General features: G+C 34.1%; 3 protein-coding genes across 3 annotated transcripts; all 3 read right to left on the bottom strand.

The window, feature by feature from the left end:
- Positions 1-142: 142 nt before the first annotated feature.
- LOC105957135 (integral membrane protein (Protein of unknown function DUF92, transmembrane)) lies at positions 143-2,269 on the bottom strand. The gene is made up of 5 exons (XM_012981066.2): positions 1,689-2,269; positions 1,121-1,374; positions 883-1,006; positions 602-706; positions 143-514 (listed from the first exon to the last, which is right to left on the bottom strand). Exons 1-5 carry the CDS (start codon positions 2,118-2,120, stop codon positions 419-421), a joined length of 1,011 nt encoding a protein of 336 aa, XP_012836520.2. The 5' UTR covers positions 2,121-2,269; the 3' UTR covers positions 143-418.
- A 1,458-nt stretch (positions 2,270-3,727) lies between these two features.
- Positions 3,728-5,834, bottom strand: LOC105957094 (protein trichome birefringence-like 42). Its single transcript, XM_088827484.1, has 5 exons — positions 5,510-5,834; positions 5,261-5,432; positions 4,884-5,062; positions 4,612-4,770; positions 3,728-4,184 (listed from the first exon to the last, which is right to left on the bottom strand). The coding sequence occupies exons 1-5, from the start codon at positions 5,782-5,784 to the stop codon at positions 3,860-3,862; spliced, it is 1,110 nt and encodes a 369-aa protein (XP_088683610.1). The 5' UTR covers positions 5,785-5,834; the 3' UTR covers positions 3,728-3,859.
- Positions 5,835-6,651: 817 nt separating this feature from the next.
- Positions 6,652-11,365, bottom strand: LOC105957137 (protein trichome birefringence-like 41). Its single transcript, XM_012981068.2, has 5 exons — positions 10,895-11,365; positions 9,127-9,298; positions 7,990-8,165; positions 7,454-7,612; positions 6,652-7,090 (listed from the first exon to the last, which is right to left on the bottom strand). Exons 1-5 carry the CDS (start codon positions 11,131-11,133, stop codon positions 6,796-6,798), a joined length of 1,041 nt encoding a protein of 346 aa, XP_012836522.2. The 5' UTR covers positions 11,134-11,365; the 3' UTR covers positions 6,652-6,795.
- Between the last annotated feature and the right edge of the window lie 7,614 nt (positions 11,366-18,979).

Raw genomic sequence — 18,979 nt, forward strand, 5'->3', positions numbered from 1 at the left:
GAACTAATTGATGGAGTTTACAAACTTGATATAAATTCACTTTGAACATATAAACATGAAATCTTAAAGAATATATGAGCTGAGTTTGAATCTACAACCGTTATATACGTGGGTTCGGATGCATTTGGATTCGTCGAGAGGATTTGATGATGAATATTTTTTTTTTTTTTTTTTTTTTTTTTTTTTTAAGTTTTCAACATGTTTACAACATACCATGTTCTTAATGTATAACTACAGTTGACAAGAACTTAAAAGCAACACAGCTCTACTCATATCTGTGTCAAGTTCAGAAAACTTAACCTGAGTCAGAAAGTCGAAAAGGAAAAAACCGAGTGTCGTCCCGAAATCCCTTACTCCTTTTTGTTTCTTTTTTTCTTGATTGGAACGATTGTTTGTACGTTAAATTAAAGGGAAATCTCTACGTATGCCAACTTTCGAGTATTAGTTGCTGCATAAGGACCGCCAAAATGCTCCCCATCGATATGTTGATCACATTCACAACGTCATTGTTAAGCTGACCAAAAAAAAAACGGGGGTCAGATAATGCGTTATTCAAATCAAGAACTGATTTGAACACGAAGAAACGATGATGACTACTAACCCATTGAAGCCCTTCCTTTTCTTGAAACGTAGCACCTATAATACTCTCGCCGAGATTAGCAATCTGAGAAGCAATCACGCATACGACTGCTTCACCTACATTTATCTGTTCACACGTAATTTCTCCATCAGTTGCAATTCAAGAATTGCCGAAAATTTAACTGCAATATTATCAGTCACAACCATAAGTTCAGCCGTTTTATTTCATCCAAAGAAACTAATAAATAAATTTTCGTGTAAGAACTTATGGAAAAAAAAAACGAAAACCGAGTAAAATTTTACCTGGCCCATGAAACAACCAACAGAAGCAAGAAGAATCGAAGCTAGAATTCCAGCAAAAGTTCCCTCGACACTGACCGCCCCTTCGGTCCCCCTCGGAACTATCTTGAATGTCGTGACTAGATAACTACAATCGAGAAAATCATTTCCTTATAAACAAAATATACGAACTCAAATATACTAATTTTGCGTAAGAATAGGTGGATTTGAATCAAGAAAGAGGAAAAGACCAAGTACAGACGTAGTTTTGCCGTACGCCTTGCCAATCTCACTCGAGACAGTATCGCTCAATTTAGTACAGAAACTGGCAACAAACCCTAGTTGCCAAAGACTTGTAAACGGTTCTCCACCGACACCGTAGATTAAGAGGGCGGCACAAACGCAACCGGCGGCACTCGATCCAATCACACTACCTGGTCCTCTCCTACCTCTTCTTTTCTCGGCTACCCCTTGTGCCTCCTTTTGTGCCATTTTAACTTTCGTAACTGCCGTACCCTGCAAAACACACGAATCGGTTACCTCGTAGATATAACTAGAAGACGGAAAATTGCGCCGTACGGATCTTCAGCCAATCTGAAACCACGTGTATTTTACTCGGAAAACGACTATAAAATAATTGCTCCTAGAAACCCAATAAAACCAGTTTGGAAAATTAAGATTCCAGATACAAACAAGTCCATTTTTATTTTTTGTTCGATTCTTACACAACAGCCAAATTACTACTGACCAATTCATCATCAAACTGTAAGAGCAGATTCAAGAACCAAGGGGAATCTTGAACATGAAAAAAGAAATGATTTTTGGCTTACGATGACAAAATAGGTGGCAACAAGAAGGAACCCAGAAGAGCCGAACGCACGCCAAGTAAGCGTGCCGAGCAAGAAAGCCGCAGCGATGCCGGAAAGAGACAAGCCGGATACGAGGATTGGGGAGCCGATAAGAAAGATCAAGACGTTGTTGAGGAGCGATGACCGCCACGTGGGGGGCGATGATTGGAGCAGCTGGATTGCCTGCTGCAGGAGGCCCGGATCAAGAAGATCATCGGTCGTCGCTTGAATTTGGGTTGGCATTCTTCTGTTCTTCAGTGTTGGGGTTTTGGGGATTGAATTTGAATTTGAATTTGAATTTGAATTTGAAGGGAAGAAGAGGGTTTTGGAATTAGGGTTTCGGAAATTGGGGAGAAAATGTGAGGGGTTTGACTTGGAGGAGAGAGTGATGGCAGTTGGGAGAGAAGCTGCCATTTTTTTTATTATAATGTGGTTGCGTTTTGCTTGAGGAAGAAAGGGAAGATACCCACACCTGTTGGCTGTTGTACTCAGTCTCAGTACAAAAAAATTGCAAGGGAACAAAATTAAAACAAAAATAAATTTAAATATTTTCTGTTAAAACTTTTCGAAAGTTCTTATGCAATGGAGTATTGAATTAAAAAATAACGATCAAATTACGGCCACCTCTGAATTATGATTAAATTACATAAAACCTCTTTTGTTTGGGTAATTACAGTCACCCCTTAATTATATATTATTTTACGAAAATACTCCTCTAGAGCTAAATTTAGGGATATTAAATAGGTAAAATCGAACTGAAATTTCGGTACGCCAATATTTTATACTGCTTACCGAACTGAATATACGATTTGGTTAGGTGAATAATTTAATTACATAAATTTATTTAAAAATATTTAAAATGATGGGTGGTTGTAATTACCCAAACAATATGGTTATTTTTTTTTCATAATTTGGCTATATCTCAGGAGTGACCGTAGTTTAAAGAAAGAAAAAGAAAAAAAGGAATGTTCATTGTACTTCCCATCAACATAGACTTTAATGCAATGTACTTCCACTTCTTATTATACTACACTTTAGTCTCGGTCTTCAATTTTAATTTGTTATTTGCTGGTTTTTTTGGCCTAATTGATTATTTCCTTATGTTTTATTTTACTTTGCACGAAAATCTCATTTTCCATTAAAAGTTAATCCCGTTAACTATAGAGGAGATTTTATGCAAGTTTTTTGTAATATAAGGGGATTTGGAGCATGGTTTTGCAACACAAGGGGGTCTACACAAAATTAATTTATTCATTTAAAATTTAAATTATTTTCTTAAATTAAGTCGAATATATCTATTAATTTAAAATACGTAAACTAAGAAAATAATACTCGAGATGGAAGTTGGAACGAATTCACAAATTATTTATGTTCTTTTCACATATAATTAATCAAGAATAATTATAAAAATATATAGTAATTCTAATAATATAATTATATAGTTAATAAATTATATCATATAAATGGATTTTTTTTTCTTTTAAACATTCACCACACCTATTAAATTTTTATTTTTCATATTGTAACTGAATATTTGTGTTCAACTTAATTTCAAAAAATAATATGAAATTTAAACAAATAAATTATTTTTTTGCATAAAATCTCCTAATTGTACTATAGAAAATATCCACTAAATTCCCGTTTGTTATAAAAAATTTGCATAAAATCCCCTTTATAGTTAACGACGTTAACTTTTAACGAAAAATGGAATTTCGTGTAAAATAAAATAAAACACAAAGAGGTTTCATGCAAGAAAAAAAAAAACACAAGGGATTTGACACAGATTTTTCTTAACACTGGGATTTTATGTTGTTTACCTTAATGTAATAGTATATGAATAGTTTGTGCTCAGTTAGTAATCTACTTTATATTCAGTATATCTTGATTAAAAAGAATATAAAAATGAGAACTGGAGTGCAAATTAATATGAAACAGTGCAGTGCAATATATGAATTTTAATTTGTAAGTTACATATATAGTTCCGACATCAACTAATTATTTGTTGAGTCATAATCATGGTATCGTCAGATAACCTGGGATTTAATTTACATGTAAGTTTCATAATGTATCACGATATAAACAAATATTGAATTTAAAAATAAAAAAAAAATTACCAAAGAGAAGAAATGAAATTATTTAATAAAGAGAATAAATTAAATATTGGATTTTGGATTAGTAACGAGAATAGCATAGAGCAAGTAATTCCACGTGTCGGGGACGCCAGCAAGGCACCAATGGCTGCAGTCATTCCCCTTCAGCCCACCAATTCCATAAGCCGAAGGATGTCCATCTTTCCTTAATTCCGACAGTGACGTCACGTCCAACAAACCCACCCCCACCCTACTCATATTACGCAGCACCCCCTTCACCACCGCCACCGCCGCCGGCTCTCCCCCTGGATACACCTCCCCACTCACCGGTTGACTTTCTCCATTGCATGTTGCTCCCTTTGACGCATTATTATTCCACTCCGAACCACTGAATTAAATAATAATAATAATAATAATAATAATAATAATAATAATAATAATGGCGACCCCTGAGTTATGGTCAAATTACGAAAACCTCGTAATGTTTGGGTAATTACAGCCACCCCTCAACTATGTATTATATTACGAAAATATCCCTCAATAGGTAAATTCAAGGATTTTAAATCGGTAAAACTGAATCGGAATTTCGGTATGCCAACATTTCATACCGTTTATCGAACTGAATATATGATTTGGTTCGATAAATAACAGAGTTACATAAATTTGATGTAAAAATATTTAAAAAGAGAGATAGTTATAATTACCCAAACAAGAGGAATTTTTTTTAGAATTTGTCCATATCTCAGGGTGACCGTAATTTGCCCTTATAATAATATAGTAATAGAAGGTGAAAAAACAAGGTTATTAATGATTACTTGTAATGAGTAGGAGAGATGCCTTGAAAGAAAACCAAAGTTTTGGAAGGATTAATGTTGGAATCAACCCACTTTGACCATGTTTTTAATCCCCAACCGAATGCTATCAAACGATCCATGTCTTTATAATATTTTCCTCCTTGTTGTATATAATCCCATCTGTAATATTAATCTATTAATTACTCATCATCATATATAAATGTGGGATATTTCAAATTATTATTTTGATTGAAAAAATTAATAAGGAAAACAAGTAATTATGAAATGCATACGAGATTTGATTTCCCTTGTGAAGCCACCAGTGCCATGTATTGAATATAAGCATATCGTAACCTTTCCACGAGTTTCCGTTTCGGATCGAGTCGAGCTTCAGAACCCTGCCTCTCTTTTTATCAATAACGAGATCGACAAGAAACGCATTTCTAGATAGCATCAGTGAGATGTTATAGTCCTGCATTCAACATGCAATCACAAATATATATAATACTCAAATTAAATCTTTTTATTATATGTATGTCGAATATATGTGTAATAATATGTATGTTTGCATGCATTTGTATTTAAGCTGGAAACGATTTGAAACGATTCCGCATTTACCCAATGATCGAATTTGTACGATGATTAATTAAACTTTAGGACACAAACAAACCGGTATATAAAACGTGGAGAGATTGCCGATCTTTTTCAAGGTGAAATTAGCGTTAGGGAGTGACGCATGCAAAATGCATGTTAGAGATTGCCACTGATTCAAGCTAAGCGAATCCCCCACGAACATTATTTTCTTCCCCCGAAACCTCGTCACGAAATCTTGTGCACTAAATCTGCAAAAAAAGAATTATTAAGTTGACAACAATTTTTTGCTTAATTATATATAATATATATAAATATATATACATACTTGGGAAGTTCACATCCAGTAGGCTTCCATTTATAGTTGAGGTAGAGCTTATCGGGCCTTCCATTTCCGAGACAATCGAATTGTTTATCGATAAACGAACACATGGAAGCATCATACGCGGGGTTTTCTGAATCATCGTATATCCAACTTCCTTTGGAGAAATCGCACGATCCGGCGTCGATGCAGTACGAGGGTCGAAATATTAAAATTATATTTAGTATCAGAAAAGTGTAACTAAATGTGAAGAAGCTGTTCATGAATTTATCATGTCCCATTTTCTTAGCTAATCAGGGAGATGGTGTGACAACGATATATATATGAATCCTAGGAAAGAAAGACTGCTATATATATATATATATATATATATATATATATATATATATATATATATATATATATATATATATATATATATATATATATATATATATATATATATATATATATATATATATATATATATATATATATATATATATAATAAAGGTGTTTGTTGGGGCATAACTTCCTATTGGTAGATTTTGTCTTAGAGGGAAAGGCAAATAAAATAACCTCATCATTGGTAAAAATTCATGATTGCCCATGATGTGTTATTTGGTTCTAATTAATTTTGATTTCATGTTTTATTACATGATCATATGTTAGTATGTTTTTATTACCAAAACATTAAGTCCATTTTTTTTTTTTTTGACAAAACACAAAATCGATTTTTTTCCCAAAAAAAAAAAAACACTATATTATCTGATGATTCATGATGAATTACGTGCTTAGATACAAATCGTCGATTTATTTACTCATGATCAGCCGCAATTCCTTTGCTGCGGATAGCTGCATTCGTAGTACATTACAGTGTCGAATGGAGGATTTTTGTTACGGTTTATCGTTAATTAATTATATACGAGCAGCCTTATCATGATTTATCTTCTTACATACATAAATAATTCCTTCTACGAAAAGCATTGCATATTTTACATATGTTTTCCTCATCATTGCATGCACTATTTCTTTACTTCTTCCTCAATCAATGTCTGTGTGTCATATCACTATAATAAATATCTTGCTTATTGCATATGTAAATCGACTATAATTAATCGGGTATTAGCAGATCGTAAGAGCTCTTGATCTTGCGTGCAGAGATCAGATAATCGAAAAATATATCTCCAATAAATTGTGGCTAGTTCGAATTCCCAACATTATAATTTCTCAAAATTCTTATAAAATTCCCGTCTCCAATTCCGTAATCTAATATCGATATCGAGCTAGTACAAATATATTTAAATAATTAATTAAAGAATGATGAGGTTGTAAAGAATAAGATTCCAAGTATCAGGTACACCTGGCAGGCACCAATGGCTGCAATCCATTGCTCCGAGTCCGTAAATGGAAGGGTGTCCGTCTTTCCTTAGCAATGATAGATTTGTTACGTCGAGTAATTCTACTCGTACTTTCTTTATTTTGCTCGTAATTACTTTCTTCAGTACCGTTAGTGCTGCCGGCAATCCACCTGGATACGTCGATCCCACCACCGGCTCTTTCTGCCCCACGCACGATTTCGCTCCCGGCTCGTTCCATGCACTCCCACTATTTATGTATTCACATTATAAAAGTAACAACAATTAATAATAATTAATTTTCTTAAAAAAATATGGTACTTGAAAATTAACGTTGGTAATTTTTTTCCATAATGTCACTAATCCTTGATCCGACCCTGATCAGGGTCGGATCGGATACTGACCATGGTCAACGAGCTGGTTAATCGACCGAATCAACTCTAGTTTAATTCTTAACCCGAAAGCATTACAAGTATCCATATATATAATGGGGCGGTAGTAAAATGAGTCTAATATATGATGATGACGAGCTATTGGTCTATTGATTTCTCGATAATTGAGGGCAAAATGGTAATTAACTGGACAATCGTGTGCAGAGAGAAAGTGAGGTTACTTGTAGTGAGAAGGAGAAATTCCTTGAAAGAAAACTTTGGTGATGGTAGGATCAATGTTGGTGTCAACCCAATTAGCCCATGTGTTTAATGCTTTCTCAAAGGCAACAACCCTATCCATGTCTTTGTATAGCTCTCCCCCTACTTCAATATAATCCCATCTGCACAAATTCACATCAATCAAAACTTCGTTTGGTTGTCAAGATACGATCAGTCAAGATAAAATTAAATAATCTAATGAAAATTCAAGTATTTTATCAGACCCCCCGAGACGTCTAATAAAAAAGCTTCCAAAAAGGCAAAATATGATAACATAATATTTGCAGGTCGTCCATGCAAGTTATTGGGATACAAAAACATCAAAATACTAATCTCCTCAACCAAACGAGACCCAAATCTATTAATATTATCTCTTCTCTCCACCTAAATACTAATTAATGAATAAAGGGCAAAATTGGTATAAAAAAATGTATTGAAATTCTAAAACGACAGATAACATGGGAAATTTGAAGTAATTTGTGGCTAATAAAAAACGTACGGTTGGGTTGGGCCTCGACGATTCCACCAATGCCACGTGTTGAAGATGAGCATGTCCATTCCCAACCACCTTTTCCCACCTTGAATTGAATCCAATTTCAATATTCTACCTTTAGCTTCTCTCACAACATCCACCAGATATACACTATGATCCAGCATCACTTTCACTCCAAATTCCTAAATTATATGCAATTAAGAAAGAAATAAATCTAGTTATACACTTATGTGTGCAAACCGAAAGTCTATATTCAAGTTAACTAATCACTACTTTATACGTTTTCTTGTGTGTTGTGATTAATATAAAACGCTACAGTTATCCTCTATAAAATTAAACAATCGGGAATAACAAAATTCTATTAATTTTAGCGAAATATTAAATTATCGAACTAATACATTAGTATCGGGACCGAAAATAATTATTATTTATTAAGTATTAATAATCTTGTTAATTTATTAAGTATTAATTTATCGAGATTCTATTGTAATATGCAACATAATCTTATTGAGGGACAATATATATAGCTCACATGATGCAACAGCAACTAATAATAGGGGTTTGTTTTTTAAATTTATATGTCGGTTAGGTCCACTTGGGCAAGGAAAGTGTAACTAAGCAGGTGCAAGTGGGGCCTTTCCCTCGTGAAGGAATCAATTCGTTTTGCAGTAGCTAATCTTCCAATTTGCTCAATAAATTACAAGGTAAATTACGGCCACTCCTGAAATAATGTGAAATTATGAAAAATCCTCTATCGTAATTACAATTGTCCCATATACTATGAATTTTCTTACACATCCACCTTATAGTGTCAAATTTAACAGTCTTTTAGATTTCATGGAATATTCTCTAGTTTGTACTTGTTTTTTGCAAAAACGTAATTTTTGAAGCACCACAATATGATATTTACAGGCCCAGAAAATATTCGACTAATTTTGACACCGCAAGAGATGACGTGTAAGAAGATTCCAGTTGAGAGAATGAGTTTTTTTCGTAATTTGACCTTATCTCATGGGGTGGACGTAATTTACAATAAAGTAGAAATTTAAAATTCCTTTTGCCTGACTCTCGAAATTAAGTAGTAAAATTCAATAATTAGATAAAATATAGCCAAGAATAATATAAATACATAAAAGTACTAACCGTAAAAGTGAAGGTGGAGAGGTCGGCGGATGTGGTGGCGGTGTACTTGGTGTCCGGCGTGGCGGTGTAAAGCATACATATGAGTGAGAGCCATTGGTTTCGGCTGAGGGAGTCTCCCACAAACATTATGCTTTTCCCTTTGTATCTCCTCAACAACTCTACCCCATCAAATCTGCACTTATTATATATCACATTACTACATAGAAATATGTACCGAATACTCTCCGATTTCGTATTCTCCGTCGTTTAAAGTTTCGTTCCAAGTATTAAGAACACTAATAAATATGCTGGAGAGAAAAAAATCACTTAATCGACTGAAGTACAGTAGAACCTCGATAAAGTAATTCTCGATAAATTAATAACCTCGATTAAATAATAATTTCTCTCGGTCCCGACTCGATGAAAACATGTGAAATTATTAACTTGATAATTTCATAATTCGCTAAATTAATAGAATTTCCCTAGTCTCGACTGTATTAATTTATAGAGGTTTAACTGTATTTGAGTTTTATTATTTATATCATTATTAAGTTAGTTTTATTATTTATATCATTATTGAGTTTTATTATTTATATCATTATACGCAATAATTCTCTTTCCATTAATTAAGAGCATGTGCCAAAATAAATTTGGTGATTCAAAAATTTGAACTACTTCTAAGTTCACATTGAAGATAGCAGCAGCCACATGTATAATATATGATTCAGTATCTGAACCGTCTATTCTATGCTACATCAGATAGATCTTTATCATTCATATACACACATATCCACATTGGTGTGTGTAGATCAACGGTAAAAAATTACCCAGTGTAGTCTTCATCGGCTGTAGTATAGAAATAACCGTATCGGAACACTAATATGCAACACATTATTATTAACCTACTGAGCACACTGAAAACAAAAAACAGCCCCTTGTTTTTCATCTCCTACTTCAAAACCATTTCACAGGAATATTTACTTTGGTTAGATAAGAATTTGAAACGAAATTTCCGATTTGTTAGCTGATCTCGATTCAAACAGTTTCGATTCTGGAACAATATTTTTCATTCTGAGCGTTCTGATTTTTTTTAGAACAGAACCGAAATGCACATTCGATTCCGACTTAAAATTCCAAAAAATTTCGATTTTTTCTAAAGTTATTATTATTATTATTATTATTATTATTATTATTATTATTATTATTATTACAAAAAATTTCATTGGATTTTTTTGAACGGAGTTGGATTTAATTTTTCAATTTCAAAAAGAAAATAATTTGAAATGTTTCCAAAAATGCTAATTCCGATTCCATTGCTTCGATTTCCAACCCCTATAAGGTACAATATTCGCCTCTCTTTATTGCAATATTCTTATTCAATTATATATAATATATATAATACTTTTTTTTTATTATTAATATTATATCATTTACCTTGTTTATACTTTCAATTTAAGTGGTAGCACCAATTAAAGACGCGTTACAGAATCTATATTAAAGTCGTGTTAATTGTAGGTGCATTTACTACAGCAAAAGACATATATCCCCCGTGATTTTTTACACTTTTTATAATAATCTAATAATCATCAATCCCCCACCGTTTATTCACACCAAATTAAATATAAATATAATCTATGCAAATACTACGTCGTTTCATTGCAACAATATTCTGTTTCTATATAATATGTTTTAATCCAATTAATTAAATATAATATTAAAATGAAATTCATAGAATAGAATGGGATTCACGGATGTAGTAATGAATTGAATAGTAGTAGTATTTACCTACCTGGATAAGTTGCAGGAATGGGGTTGCCAGCTGTACTTAAGGTACAAGTGATCGGAGCGGCCATTGTTGATGCAATTGAACTCCTTCTGAATGAACGGACACGATGAATAGTCGGAGCCTCCTCCGCCGCTCAACACCCACCTTCCTTCGAACAGATCACACCTTTTCTCCGCATTTGTTAATAGAATATTAATACTAATTACTATAATTACCAATCGTATTAATACACTACTACTCATCTCTCTCTCTCTCTCTCTCTCTCTCTCTCTCTCAAACAGAGAGATTGCTGCAGAACAGAATAGTTTAAAGAGAGAATTACTCTCTCTCTCTCTCTCTCTCTCTCTCTATCTATCTATATATATATTTATAGAGAGAGAGAGTGAGGAGAGAGAGAGAGAGAGTGTGTTGTTGTGTTGAGTGCGTGTCTGTTGGTTTGGAGAGGATGGGGAAAGGGATGGGAGTTATTTTTATGACCAAATGTTAGGGACTGGTCCCCTGTCTAAAAAAACCTAAATTAATTAATATTTACTTATCTTATTACAGTTTTATTATAACAATAAACTACTACTATTATTATTATTTGAAATTTATTGCCAAAGAAAAAGAAAACGTAAGAAAAGAATTGCAACTTTAATGGGGTTGTCTAGGGTCCCAGAGGGGTTGTACTTCTCGGACCGAAACGATTGAATCTTGTGCGTAGAAAAAAATTAATGAATATTTATAGCCGTTGATTTGAAGTACAACTTAGTACGATCCAATACGAACCTATGAATTTATAAATTAAAGTACGAACCTAGTAAAAATAGGTCGTACACACATTGTACTGTGTTTAAATTACTTTATTGCCCTTGTATATACATCAAATCAATTAATTTAAAAGAACCATTAATTCAATTTATTAATAAACGTAAAAAAAAAAACTAAAGTTGTCAAAACTTTTCCCAAATCAAAATTCTCATCCCTAGTCGCCATCGGACACAGTTCTTCCTCAATTTCACCGTCGCCGTCGCGGTCGCCAAACTCACCCTCACCCTCGTAGCATTTAAATTGCCTCCTTCTCTTCTATTGACTTTTGAGGTTTGCAGGAATTTGGTTTTCTGCTTATTGCTGATAATTTGAGGGGAAACCTTTCCACCTGCCTAACCCACTCTCTCTCTCTCCCACACACAAAAAAAACAAAAACAAAAAAAACAATATAATCAAACAGTTTTAAGTTAATTCGAACGTGAATTTTTATAATTATTTTTTTGTTCATAGTGCCTCTTACTAGGATGTTGGGTGTTTACGTATCACAATTTTATCATATATAAGCGATCTTATGTTTATTACCAACCTTGATAAAGTTGCAGATGGTAAAGAAGGTACATCTGTGAGACGTCGGGGTCGTCCAAGAAAGAAACAGGATCTACAAGGAAAAAAGCTTTTTGACGAGCAAAGTTCGAGTGAAGAGGATGATTCAATTAGTGGGTCTGATCAAGATGCAACAGTTGAAGAAAAGCAAGAAGACGATGAAGAGAATGTGCCTTTGATACATTCACTTAAGAGGACAAGAGAGACCAGACAAGGACAGTAGTAGATGCTGGAAGAGCAATTGAGGAGTTAAAAATTTGCTCTTTGATTTATTCTTGGGAGGTGGAAATTGTGAGCACGGTATGGGTGTTATAGTGATCTAGTTAGTGAAATTTTGCAACATATGCTCTCATTCATCGTAATTTTTAGCATTATTGATATTTAACATATTATTATAATCCCATCAAGAAATAGGTGTTATAATTAATATTTAATCTCATATCATAATATATCATCAAAACACTAAGCCACACACTAGAAAGTTGAATAAAGATATTCATGACATGGATGTCATGAGTCGTTCGCCCCTAAAGGCAGAGAAGGCACTGTTGCAAGGTCTTTCACCGGAAATTATTTATTTAGGCGGTTTTTATCTTATGTGAAAACCTCAATTTAAAGTTATTTCATAGTTTTTGGTTTGCTCTTGTACATCTTTTCTATTTTTCGGATTTTGTTGGCATTAGTTGGTGGAGAGAGAAAAAATATGAAGAAAAAATATTGCTCAAAGAGTTTTGATAAAAAAAAAAGATGATTAGAGTTTACAGGAAATTAAAGAAGAGAAGAAGATGATGGCGTAATACTTGTATTTTAATTAAAGATTACGATCGTTTTTAATTATAAGCAATGAACGAATTTTACTTATTAATTTTAATACTTTTGTTTTTGGAAAAATCATTAATATTTAATATTTAATTAAGTTTTAGTTTTAAGGGTATTTATGTAATTTTATAAGTAACCCATGCTTTGTACTTTTTTTAATGGGGTTCGTACTAATCATACGTGTCACATTTTTATTGGTTGATATTCAATCATTTGGGTCCGAGTAGTACAGACCACCTCGGACCCTAGACAACCCCAACTTTAATTTGAGCGTCACCAAAAACAACATTGACGTTTGCCGACACGAAAATGTCATTTAATTTCTCACCAAGGGAAAAAGAAAAGGGTTAATTGTATTTCGCCACCTAAACTTTGCCCGTTTTTGCACTTTACCACCTTAACTAAAAAAAGTTGCACGGTCGCACCCAAACATTCATTTTTTACGCACATAACCACCTGGAGGGAATATTCTGACGAATCTTTCCACTTTCCGGCGCACGCACGCTGCACATGCCAAAGTACATGGGCATTTTCGTCTTTTCCTTTAACATCTTCCTAAATGCCCTAGCAGTCGTTGACTTCCCCCATTTCAATTCAATTTCACACCTTCACAAAAAATCCCCTTTTCTATGTCAATCTAGGGCTAACATTGTCGACGATAAATTGCAATAATCTGAAGATCTTCGTAACTCTATCATGACTTGGAAGTTAAGAGAGGGCAATGACTTGGACGATTTTCGAAAAAATGCTCCAGAATATGGTATGCTGTTGGGTGCTAAATACCAACACGCAAGTGCACGTATCGCAAACAAGTAATAAAGTGGACTCGTGAGAGTCGGATGTCGATCCCACAGGGAATACGCAAATTACCTAATCCTAAGTACCAAATTCTAACAATTATGATTTTTATCCAGCCTACGCAAAGTTGTCGAATTAAATCAATTAAACAATTAAACTAATTAAGAAAGCAAAGAATCACGAGAAAATATCAATTAAAACGGACCTAGGATTTTATCTTCCCCCTATGCAAGAATTGCTCACCCGAAACCCCTCAATTATGAAATATATGATTCATGATTATTAACCCGAGACACTAATTTACTCATAACCCGTTGTCGCGTGTATTATGAGTCTATTATTCATAAACGATTCACTATATGTCTATGCAAACCAATTATGAATAAAGCATTAACTAATAAGTCTCGTAAATGGCTACCTAAGGTGATATCTGTATGTCTACGACACCACATGCAATTGACACACTCATCCGGTGAAAACTACTCGAAGGTTCTTCTACTTACCGTCTAATTATCAAAATAGCTCTGTCGAGTCAATCCCAATAATCACAGATAAAGCACATAAATTGATCAAGTTCATGCACTAACAATCATATCAAGTAGAAGAAATAATCATAAAATCATAATCGCATAATCTCAAGAAAACGGGTTCACCATCCCCACATAGGGTTCCAACAAAATCCTAGATTAAAAACTTAGCTACTCATAACGAAAAACATAATAAAAGTAATAAAAGTCATAGATTAAGAAAAGATAGGTGAAAGAAGAATTATGATGAAGAGTTGTCAATTCTCCGTCTTCGATTCTTCGTTCTCTCGCTCCTCTCGCTCCAAGGTTGTGTCAAAAGTCTCCTTTGATTCGTGCTTGGTTTGGGCTTAAATAGATGTCCCAACTTGGTAGATGATTCTAGGTTTCCTTGTGTGTTTAAAAGTCCAAAATTGCCTCCAGCGTGATTTGGCACGGCCGCGCGAAAATCAGTGCAATTCTCGCACGGCCGCGCGAGAATCGCCGAACCTTCTGCCCAAATTCAGCATTTGGCACGGCCGTGCCAAAAATAGGCTAATTTTGGCACGGCCGTGCGGGCCTGTTTTCAGCCAATTTCAGCATATTTTTGATTATTTCACTTTTGGCCCATATTTTCTCCAAATTTGCAGTTTTGACCTCAAACTTTTCCAATTCTTCAATTTATACCTAAAATACAATAAATCAACTTTTTAACCACCAATTATCGTTAAATCACACCAAAAGCTCAAATAAAAAGGTACGATAAAGTATAAAAATATATACTTAACACACCCCCAAACTTGATCTTTTGTTTGTCCTCAAGCAAAAACTAGCAACTTTCACAGCAACACTCTCAACAAATGCCTCTCATCACATAGATTAATGGTCAACTTTCATTTTTTCAGAACTTGCAATTATCATGACAATTCTCAAAAATTTACAAGCTCGTAATTCAAAGATATGTATTCACTCACCATTGCTAAAAACCACAAACCATGCTATCGCTTCAAGTATCCCATATTTGTACATTAAGATTGGAGAAAATTTATACTTACATAATAATATTCAACTCCAAAGACTCACCAAATTTCTTTACTCGACTAGTATCAAATAATTGAGCTATTGGGATCATTGGGACTTTTTGGCTTTCAAATGTTGGGCTTTTTGGTTCGAGGTAGGAGATATGGGTATAGGTGGTTATGCTTCTTGAATTGAGGTGATTACGCCAAATTTTGAAAGATAGGCGTTTGAAACAATGAATTCACCTCTAAGGACTTTAATAAACTCGATTCTTAAGAGTTCAAAAGTCTCCACTTTTGCTCTTAAGACAATGGATCGAGCTTTCAAACAAAAATTCAACAACTAGTCCTTTCATCTCCCTTCTAGTCTCTTCTTCTTCTTCCTCTTTTTTCTTCTCTTTTTTTTTTTTTTTTTTTTTTTTTTTTCTTTTTTTTTTTTTTTTTTTTTTTTTTTTTTTTTTTTTTGGGTAGAGGAAGAAGAAGGACCTTGTAAAATTTTCCAACCGAACTCCAAAGGGTAATTTTTCAAGAATCTCCATTTATTCTACCTTATACACATTGGCTAAAAGAAAGATCACCGTTTCTCCAAGGCTCAATCAAGGTTCGAATGATAAAAATTTAAAGGTAGGCTTGAAAGGCTCAAACGGTTCAAAGATGGCCCAAATCACTTCCCAAATTGCTCAACAATTTAATATTTCACTTTTGTAAATTCCTAAGGCAAGTTCTAAAACCGAATAGCATATGATATAGCATAAATTAATTCCACGTTTTAAAACACAAAACTTTCAACCAAAGCAACGCATAATTCGAGATTCCTAACAATGACTCCTTCTTACGACACTTTGAATCAAAAGCTCACCAAAATTCGATCAAAATCAAGATAAAACAAGCAATTTCATCATTAAACATCGACCATCTTTCATCATCATGATTCATCGAAGCATTTATCTCAACACATATTTATTGTTTTTTTTCGAAAGCAATAAATAAACCAAAACAACTAAATAAAAAAAAATTCTAAGGCATCCAAACTAAAAAATTAAAGCACATAAAAACAAGTAATTTACCACCCCCAGACTTAAAATTTACATTGCCCTCAATGTAATTAACACGAAGTTCAAGGATAGAATACACCTGATTAGTCGAAGGTCCTTCCAAGGGATGCACTCTTTGATGTTCGTTTGCTCGACCTTTAACGTCTGATCCCTTAGTGTTTGATTTTCGACCTGAAAATTAAAACAAGATTAAATTATTAGTTTGCGCATGCACAAATACTAAAAAAAATAAAAACAAAGAAAAATACGAAAATTGATAAATGCTCGGGTTGCCTCCCGAGAAGCGCTAAGTTTTAAGTCTTCAGCCAGACTTTCCTTCTTGAAATTGTTATGTCCAATCCAAAGCCTTGTAGATTGCGCATCCACCGATGAGCTCTATCACTTCAATTTCCACCAAGGCATGGATAGCATTGCAATATGTTAGGATCCACCTTAGCTTGTAGTCTTTTTTTGTGGTAATCAATCGGTACGAAGCCAAGATAGGATGTTCATCGGCCGCTCCTTCAAATCGGTATACAAAAATCTCCAGTCTACGTATAACCTCCACCTCAAACACTTTAGCTTTATCATCGACCACTATTGATGCATGTCTTCAAATCCACATTTAGATCAATGACATGGTCCACAATTAGAATATCTTCAATCATTACATCCATCTCCTTCTTCTCTTGTTCTGAGGTATCTTCGTGGTTTAGCTCGATTGCCTTCTCAGATTCATCATGTTCAACTGTCTTCGTAATTTCTATTTCTCGCATATCGACACTATTTTCTGGACATGGAAATTGTTTCTCACCGCAGACTTCACCCAAATTTTCTTTGATATAACCATTGCCGATTTCGTCTGGAATATTTTCAAGCGACTCAGATTTTAATTTCAGTGTCATCTCTTCCAATTGTATCTCCATGTTTCGAAATGATGCTTGAGTGGACTTCATGAATTCGCCAATGATGGATACCAAATCAGGTTGGTCATTAGTGGTTTGTTGCTGCAATGGATAATAATTTTGAAGATCATCAAATTGTGGCTCTCTATGTTGAAACTCGTTCAAATCTTGGTCCTGAAAGCTTTGCTCGCATGTGTTGCTGTAAGTGTTCCAATAACCTCTGTTGGTAATTTCGACGAAATTCGTCGCTTTTGGTGATCCCCAGCATTGATCGGTGTAATGATTTCCACCACATGTTGAACAAAACGGAGGAATATCATAGGTGTTTTGGAGGTATTCGTCAGATGGAAGCCATTCATATCCCGTTTGAGGTGCCCGAACATTGTAACCAGACATGAAACAAAAACAACAAAAATTAAAAATTAAAAATAAAAATAAAAATAAAAATTAAATGGCTGAAGTAAGAAAAATTGCTCAAATTTGATATTAGAATAAATAGATAATTTAGTCGTATTCCCCGGCAACGGCGCCAAAAACTTGTTGGGTGCTAAATACCAACACGCAAGTGCACGTATCGCAAACAAGTAATAAAGTGGACTCGTGAGAGTCGGATGTCGATCCCACAGGGAATACGCAAATTACCTAATCCTAAGTACCAAATTCTAACAATTATGATTTTTATCCAGCCTACGCAAAGTTGTCAAATTAAATCAATTAAACAATTAAACTAATTAAGAAAGCAAAGAATCACGAGAAAATATCAATTAAAACGGACCTAGGATTTTATCTTCCCCCTATGCAAGAATTGCTCACCCGAAACCCCTCAATTATGAAATATATGATTCATGATTATTAACCCGAGACACTAATTTACTCATAACCCGTTGTCGCGTGTATTATGAGTCTATTATTCATAAACGATTCACTATATGTCTATGCAAACCAATTATGAATAAAGCATTAACTAATAAGTCTCGTAAATGGCTACCTAAGGTGATATCTGTATGTCTACGACACCACATGCAATTGACACACTCATCCGGTGAAAACTACTCGAAGGTTCTTCTACTTACCGTCTAATTATCAAAATAGCTCTGTCGAGTCAATCCCAATAATCACAGATAAAGCACATAAATTGATCAAGTTCATGCACTAACAATCATATCAAGTAGAAGAAATAATCATAAAATCATAATCGCATAATCTCAAGAAAACGGGTTCACCATCCCCACATAGGGTTCCAACAAAATCCTAGATTAAAAACTTAGCTACTCATAACGAAAAACATAATAAAAGTAATAAAAGTCATAGATTAAGAAAAGATAGGTGAAAGAAGAATTATGATGAAGAGTTGTCAATTCTCCGTCTTCGATTCTTCGTTCTCTCGCTCCTCTCGCTCCAAGGTTGTGTCAAAAGTCTCCTTTGATTCGTGCTTGGTTTGGGCTTAAATAGATGTCCCAACTTGGTAGATGATTCTAGGTTTCCTTGTGTGTTTAAAAGTCCAAAATTGCCTCCAGCGTGATTTGGCACGGCCGCGCGAAAATCAGTGCAATTCTCGCACGGCCGCGCGAGAATCGCCGAACCTTCTGCCCAAATTCAGCATTTGGCACGGCCGTGCCAAAAATAGGCTAATTTTGGCACGGCCGTGCGGGCCTGT

The sequence above is a fragment of the Erythranthe guttata genome, chromosome 13, assembly GCF_056151865.1.
Source record: "Erythranthe guttata isolate IM_541 chromosome 13, IM_541, whole genome shotgun sequence".
NCBI lineage: Eukaryota > Viridiplantae > Streptophyta > Magnoliopsida > Lamiales > Phrymaceae > Erythranthe > Erythranthe guttata.